General features: G+C 45.9%; 1 protein-coding gene across 1 annotated transcript; it reads right to left on the bottom strand.

The window, feature by feature from the left end:
- Positions 1 to 6,676: 6,676 nt before the first annotated feature.
- LOC122393836 (adult-specific cuticular protein ACP-20-like) lies at positions 6,677 to 7,270 on the bottom strand. The gene has a single exon (XM_043390247.1). It carries the CDS (start codon positions 7,268 to 7,270, stop codon positions 6,677 to 6,679), a length of 594 nt encoding a protein of 197 aa, XP_043246182.1.
- Between the last annotated feature and the right edge of the window lie 1,427 nt (positions 7,271 to 8,697).

Below are 8,697 nucleotides of genomic sequence, written 5' to 3' on the forward strand. Positions count from 1 at the left end.
TTATTTTTATTTGTGTATAACGTGATGACAAATAGGTCCACAAACGCAAGGATGCGGACTAGACGGGGATCCAGGTAACCCGCTCCGCCCCGCAACCCTTCACCACATACCCACAACTACCCGCATGCATGGGGAACTTCAGTGGTGGCAGTCCACAAAAACTCACATAGCAGTCAAAACCTTTTCCATTTTCTAACCATATTTTTCCAGGACATCTTACTGCATATGTGAAGTATTCTAAGCCATGCTCCAGCATATTCATTTTCCATTTTAAAGGGTAAATTTTGTTTTGTTTCAGTTAAGAAGTTTCTGATATGTTTGCTACCCGCATAACACGCGCACCGACGGGGGGGGCGGATATCCGCCCCCCCCCCCCTGAGGTTTTTCGCAAATAGCGGGAAAACCGCGGCGCTACCGCGAAATTTGGTACGACTATTCCCTAATCAATTTTACACATGGTGTGCAAGTTTGAACCTCCTACCTTTTAAGGTCAGGTCACCAGGTCACTTTGAATGACCCAACCTCAAGTCACTTTTTTGCAACTTTGTCACCGTGCCAGAGCTGCAGTAGATGTCGGAGGCCTTTGAAAGTCGCAGGATGTTATATAGGTCATAAGTAGCTACAATTTGTATATCTCGGAATTTTTATGTCGGTGACCTAAGGTCAGGTCAATTTCGCGACCTCCCCATTATAAGTCAATGGGGAAAAAAATCAACTCCCTGTTTTTACCACTAAAACGGGTCGGAATGCGGGAATGGCCCCATATACCATACATGACTTCATATACGATCAACCTTCACTACCTTGAGGTCTGTTTTGCTGTTGGGCAGCTATAAAGTCGTGTGACGTCAGGAACAAGATACAGCCGCGTGGATGGTCTCATTGTGTTCAGCTCGTCAAGACGCATCGAATGAAATACATGATGACCTCGAGGTCACGTGACCTGAGGTCAATCTTTGACCTTGACCTTTCGAGGTCAACATATATGTCATTCGATGCGGATTGACGAGAGGATCACGATGATCCCCTTAGTTTGTTCCTATCTTGACTAATTCGAAAGTTATTCGAGAAAAACTCTCTCCATATCTAGCGCCGCCATTTTGACTTGTTTGACCCCTGTGACGTCATCTTTGACCTGACCTGAAAATGACCTTCGTAAAAATTGTAGATCTTGACCGTGCGTATCCGATGCCGTTTACCGCTTGTCGCTATCTTGCTTCGTTCTCAGGGGGGGCGGTCATCCGCCCCCCCCCCCCCCGTCGGTGCGAAGTTGGCGAAGATAAAACGCGGGATCTGCGCGCGGATAAAACCCACACCAAGGTATTTCCTGGTGATGCAGCCCCCTTAACCCTATTAGTGGCAGGCTCCTGGCTACCCCCTATTAGTGGCAAGGGGGGGGCTGTTTACGACCCCCCCCCTTGATATCTCGAGTTCTAACGGGCCGATTTTCAAAATTCAAACGGCATTCGATTTCGCTCAACGAGATCTACATTTCTAAAAAAAAAAAAAAATTGAAAAATGTCAATAGGGGGTAGAGGGGGGTAAAAACGTGCAAATTGCAGATACATTTTAGACTGTTTATCACGGCCAGGTTTCTGAACCAATCTTAACGCAACTTTTGCCGATCGATAGAGAATGAACCAGGAATTCACATGGATCCTAAAAATATGCATTTTCAAAAATCATAGGCGGATACAGATCATTGAGATTGGGGGTACACAAAAAGTATAGTAAATAAGGTTTTTGTTGGTACTGTTTCTAAAAAGGGTGGCAATGGTCTTGTTATGTTACAATTTTCTTATGAGAGAACGACTAAAATTGTATTGGTCATGCATAGGCGGTGCCAGGGCACCTATGTTGGGATGTAAAAAATAACCTAGAGCACTTCATGGGCCGGATAAATCCGTTATCCACGGATAAATCCGCGGACCGGATAGGATTGGATTCTAAATTTGTTAAAAAAGAACGGATATGGGCGGGCCGGATTTGGGAATTGAAGGTTGAACCCGGATCAAAACGGATCAAAATTTTAATGTAAATAGAGTGAATAACCTTATGCTCATGTTATATGTTGCAAATTGATATAATTAAAACTAAATTGATATATTTCGATATTGCACCGTCATCAGAATAAGAATTCTGTTTCTTATTCTGATGACGGTGCAATATCGAAATATATCAATTTTGTTTTAATTATATCAATTTGCAACATATAACATGAGCATAAGGTTATTCACTCTATTTACATTATTAATCATGCTCAGAAATACCATAGCTTACCTCCAAGAAGTCAAAATTTTAACATTCAACATTGAAGTTAAAAATTAGCCTAATGTGTTAAGCGGCAGCAGAGGTTTGATTAAAGTAATAGGCATCATTTTATGACACTCACTTGTCACAAGACTTGTATGGCTGTCTGGTCCCTTAGATTGAATTTGTTAGTCCAGTTTTGGGTGAAACCAGTTATTGGTGAAACGGATTATTACGGATATTTTTTGGAAGTTTGGCTGCAATACGGGCCATGGGTGGGCCGGATTCTGATATTCAAAGAAAGGCGGATAATGGGCGGATCTGGATATCACTTGCCGGATATGGGCCGGGCCGGATCCTAAAAAGCCTATCCGTGAAGTGCTCTAAAATAACCCCCCCTTTTTGGACGCCTGGATCCGCCTATTATAGCAAAAACGTGTCAAAAGAGGATGCACAATAACTTTGTATATGTTATCACATGATACCTTTCATTCACTGTTCGTAAAACTGGTGCAGCGTCGTGATCTTCGCCCAAATGACTCGCTTCACGAATAGGACCCCCCAATTTCCAGTGCTCTGGAGCCGCCCCTGGTAATGTTATGAACTTGAAATTTTCAGGGAATGTGCCCAATTTAGTTTTAGGAAAAGTCAGAAAATTTCAGCATCGTAGCTTTAGCGGTTTCGGAGATATTCCCGAAAAACCTGAGGGGTGGATAAAAACAACCCCCCTGCCACTAATAGGGTTAAACCCATGCGGGTTTTGTTTATCCGCTCATTACGGGCTGGCGGGTCGAAAAAGGGCACCTCTAATGCGGACACATCAACAAAGTGGAAAATGGGTGTTAAACACTAATGAGGCACCCTGAAGAGCCCACTTTTAACCCGCGTCGTGCTGGCGAGGGGGGGGGCGTTTTTCATGCCGTCTCGTCAGAGCGCCACCGTCTTTGGCACACTTACATCATCATTTCTGCACATCTTTTCTGCACAAGTTTAAAAAGTTTCAGACCCGAGTCGTTAAATCTCAGGTCACCAGATCACGTCGTGACCTTACCTTAGAAAAAGTTACAATGCTTGTCATAGCTTGACCGACCGAATGATTTCTTTGAACTTACATACAGCGATTGGTAAGGCTAACAATATGTGTAAAGTGTTTATCTCGCAATTTTAATATGTGTGACCGAATTGGGTCAAATTGGCGACCTCTCCATTATAAGTCAATGGGATAAAGTTGTAATGCATCTCTTTTTGACAAACGTCGCTCTAAATGCTTTCAAACATTGATTTACAGGTACACATGTCGAGCTGAATTGGAAAATTGCACCTGTGGCCACTCGTTTAACCCCTGGCGTCATATTAGGTTATGAAAGGTTCTCAGCAGTTTTTTTTGCAATAGCTTTTGATAGACATACTAGAGCGATAGAAGTACCACTGAATGTTCAGTTCGACGATACGGATCTGCTGAAAGGTAGTTATTATGACCTTTTCTAGTCAGGTCACGACCTTGATCTGAGGTCCAATTTTCAAAATAACGTTCTTAGGTCAAATATACGAGTAGTTCATTCGACGTGTCTCGACGACAGAAGCAAGATGCTGGTAAAATAAATATGGCATAGGCGCGGGAGCCGGAGGCAGTGGGGGCAGCTTGCCTCCCCCCCCCCAACTCTGGGGCCGTGGGGGCGGTGCCCGGCCCACAGCTTTGAGACGGAATACCACTTTTTTGCAAATGCTTTCTTTTTTGTTGAAAAAGCCAAGGGATGAAAAATAAGTGGCATAAAACCGGTGAGAAAACTAGATTTGGGGACCCTAGGTTGATCTCTATTATGGTGTGCCCCCCCCCCCCCCCAATCTGAAAGTAGTTCCCGCGCCTTTGAAATATGGTGCCTTCCTTCGTCCTTTTTTTCGTTGGCCTTCATCATTGACGTCGAGGACAACAAAATTAAGGTTCACCCGGCAGTCTTTCTGTGGCCAGCATACACTGCTTCAATTTTGAAAAAAAAATGAAACCAGTAAAAACCAGTAGCTTCGAAGATAGGAAGAAGGGGCTCTGTACCCCTGCCCTCCCCCCCACACACACACATGTTGACTCTCGTAATGGGGTCCGTATGCTACACTTTGCGTGGCTTAACCATGGATGACATAATAATGGATTGGTGTCTTCGCAGTTTTTGGCGACATTGAGCTCTGGCCTGCCATCTAGCGGGGGTATTATCGTAAGTTAGGAGCAAACCGAGTGAACGCCGTTGCTTAGCATTGTGACACACGAGAGTGTGGTGTAGTAGGAGGCTTGTTGTGCAATTTTTCAAAAGGTTATGTCGTTATGTGTCAGTAAAAGCGAAGAAATTAACCCTCCAGGCGGTGGGGGAGGGGCATTTTTTGCCCCCTTCCCTTAAGTGTTTCGATATATCTCCAGAACCGCTGCGCCAATCGCCACCAAACTTTCAGTACCCTCCCATGAGTAGCTATTACACATTGTGACCAATTTTTTTCTAAAGGCTATGATACGTTGGCCGCTAATGACGTCAGAGTGACGTCATTTCTGCCATTTTCGACCCAAAAAAGGTTTCGCGGGAAGAGCTGTCAGGCCTACAGCTTAGTGATACAGAAAAATGTTAAATGCGTAAAAGGTGTAGAATGTAAAAGGACTACATGTGTTAGTCCTTACCACCTTCTATCCACATATCAAATTTGAGATCGATACCTCTTTTTTCGCCAAGTTATAGCGAAAAAAAACTGTTCAAAATTAATGATGTTAAGTTTTCCAACTCAATTTATAGCGATTTTAGACCTCGTAATGCAAAACAAAGGCCACCATTAGACTCCCCGTGACGAGCTGCATCGAATCAATACCCATTTTATGCAAAACTATCAACTTTGAATTTTAACCTTTTTTGCCTGACCTTGACCTGACCTCCACCAGAACGTGACCTGAACTGTACCTGATGGTCTTATAATCAACACCGTTGAGTTGGAAATGAAAAAAATGACCATAAACCATGCATCGCACAACCCTAGTAAAGCTGGGTTCATGTGCTGACCCTTGGTGACCTGACCTGTGACCTGACCTGGTATTATCAGTGACCTCCAATAGCAACATTTGTACTAATCAACTTACGCCGTATCGCTGATTTTCGACAAAATGTGTTTTACTCGATGTCATTGCTTATTCCCTAGAAGACCCATGAACGGCGAAACATTTTATCTTTGACCTGACCTGTGACGTCATCGGTGACCCCGAGGTAAATGAAATTGGAGTTACCTGGACAATGTGACTAGATAAGTGAAACTTTTTTAAATATAAAGGTACTGTATTATAGAAAGCCTTCGCAAACGCGTTTCGAATATATCATCTTCAGTGCTAGCTTCTGACTATACTGACTGACTATACTGACTTACTGACTTTAACTGAGACTGAGCTATACTGACTTTAACCATTGATGATGGTTAGGCTACCACGAAGCCGAGTCGATACATAGAACTTTCATTGATGATCGTTTTTTTTCTTTTTGTATTATGGGAAGCTAGCACTGAAGATGATATATTCGAAACGCGTTTGCGAAGGCTTTCTATAATACGGTACCTTTATATTTAAAAAAGTTTCACTTATCTAGTCATATATGTCACAATGAACGTTCAACATTACCTGGACAAATTTGACAGGGCTATCGAACGCCGTTTAAATTTTACGGATTCGTCCAGTAGTTTCGGAGATACACGAGGGAGGGGGGACAATAAATGCCCCCCCCCCCACGCGCGGATGGTCGCCGGGAGAAAACCGTCTGCCGGGTTAACGAAAAAAGTTGACCAAAGTTGAACGGAACTACAGTGCTGAAAGTTTGACGTAGATAGCTTTGAGCGCTTATATATTGGCGAAACAAGGCAGGTTAGAGATTCTGTCCCTCCGCGGGGCCATGCTAAGAGCTGACTTGAATCAAAGGCTAGGCATGTCAATCTCTGTATTTTAAACATATTTCGACCCATCCCGTGAACTAATCGGGGTGATTCAACAGCACACCGTTTTTACTTGGGAAGACTGGTTTCTTTCATGCCTGCATCAAGAAATTTGTGGCTCAGCGACCAAGAACCAGATACTGGAACCCATGTCTCGTTGCTCAAACCCACCCATGTCTCGTTGCAAAAACGCAATCCTTTGGATGCAGCAAATCAGAAAGGCGGTGGATATCAGCCGAAGCCAAGCGGCCCAATTGTAATTACCCTCTACACAAAAACTAATGGAATGAAACAATATTTTATATTACATGCTGTATGCAAAACACAGGACTCACAAATAAATAAGCACACGTAGGGCACACACTTGACAACGGACCACTTGAGAGCATGGGGGCCTGCCCTCGTGCACTCAGACACACCATTCACACATGCGTACATTAAAGCTGCTGGCGCTGCCGCCGACTGCCATCGGCTGCGTTCAGTGCAGCAGACCGGCCGTCTTGATGACGGGCTTGACGACGGGCGCCACGGCGTGCACGGCTCCGTGGCCCAGGCCCACGCCGACACCGACACCACCGTAGCCGTAGCCGCGAGCCACCTGCGGGTGCTGGGCGTAGCCCTCGTAGCTGACTTCGGCGTTGAAGCCGTTGTAGTGGTCGGCGACGTACTTGACGATCTGGGTGCGGCCGTCGGGCAGGTTGACGGCGTACGAGCCCACAACGTTACCGGCACCGTCGGCCTCCTCGTGCTTGTTGAACATGGGTCCGTAGTGAGGGTCGTCGACGGCGTACTGGTAGTGGTACGGCCGCGGCTCGGCGTAGTCGACGGCGACGGCCTTATGAACGCCGTGCACGATAGGCGCGGGGCGCACGGCAGCCACAGCCTTGCCGACGCCCAGGTGGCCGTAGCCGAGACCGCCGATGGCGGCGTGGCCGACCACGCCGTGGCCAACGAGGCCACCGCCGTGGCCCACCAGACCGGCACCGTAGCCGACCAGACCGGCGCCACGGCCGACCAGGCCGGGGGCGGCCGCGGCCGCGGCCACCAGAGCTGCCAGGATAGCGACACGCATGTTGGAACAGATAGTGGGCTGTCAGGGGCGGCCACAGAAGCTGACTGATGTCGACACTGACCCCGGGACCGGCTTTATACTGCGAGTTCACCGGACAGGTTTTACACACATGGCACACGGCACCCACACCCAACCAGACGCGAGGGCGTGGCCCCAGATGGAGCCAGTGTAGGTATGTACTAACTGTTTGATAAATTGTTTATGGAACATACAAAAACATGTATGCCTGCGTAAATGTCACCATGTAGGCACAGGAACCCATGCACAATCCTGAACCTTACCATGTAACCACAATCCTTACCATCCTTACCCCGGCGGGCGCTGGGCCTCCGCGCCACCCGCCGGCCGCTGGGGGGGGGGGGGGCATATAGTTCCCGCTTTACTTCTGTTCTGCGACGATATCGTCGCAACGCGAAGAGATAGAGATGGAAAGTTTGAACACGTCTTCCTGAATACCTAGCCGAGGTTGTGTCCAAATTTGGTGTCGATCCCTTTTGAAATGACGTCATAGGGACGTTAGAAGTCAAATTATAGATATGCAACCCTCAGTTTTCTCATCATACATCCCATATATGAGACCGAATATAAAGGACCGATTATTGATCCAAAAATAGTTCAAAGTATCCTTAGATGTTTTAGGATGCCAGCAGGTGCTGTCTAGTTCATTTACAGTTGACTTTTATGCTCAGCGACATCAAAAACGGTTCATAAAGAAAACGTCAAAACTTTATGACGTCACTGTGACGTCATCTTAACCCGTCCGGGCCCGGGGAGGGGGTAATCCCAACCACCGCAGCCCGAGAGGCGTGTTTCGCCCCCCCCCCCCTGTCTAACTCTGTAAATAATAGAGCTACGCAAACAAAAGCGATACCAAACGAAAGGTCCTTACGAGACAATTCTAAAACACCCAAATTTGTTGACCTTAGGTTAATTTTCAAGGTCAGAGGTTAAGGTTAAAGGGAAAGCCGGCACATGTGTATTGATCTCAAAGTAAGCGTTCTAGAGGACGGCAGGATGCATAAAACCGGCAAAATTGGCCGTCAAACGAAAGAAGAGAATCTGAGGATTCCGAAAATATGCTCAAAATTAGAGATCAAGGTCTCAAAATTGACCTCAAACTTTGCACTTTTTCGTACATCCTGCGTACTAACTTCCAAGATGTTTTGATATGTTTTGAGGCTTATCAGGTCCCTATTTGTGGTTCATCTTACGATACAAGGCAGCTCAAAGGTAAAGGTCACAGAAGAGTATCCTTGCTAGAGGCTATTTCACTGATTCAAGTTAGACTTATAAATAACATGTCTTATTAAAAATGACCGCATTTCGACTGTTCACCAGCTTCTTTTGTACCCTTTCCATTGCTCGTAGAAGTCGTTTATCGCCATCGTTAAGTTTCGTTAAAATCTCGCCAAGTAGTCATTAATCGC

This window comes from Amphibalanus amphitrite, unplaced genomic scaffold (assembly GCF_019059575.1).
Source record: "Amphibalanus amphitrite isolate SeventyFive unplaced genomic scaffold, NRLGWU_Aamphi_draft 000557F_arrow, whole genome shotgun sequence".
In the NCBI taxonomy this organism is placed as follows: Eukaryota; Metazoa; Arthropoda; class Thecostraca; order Balanomorpha; family Balanidae; genus Amphibalanus; species Amphibalanus amphitrite.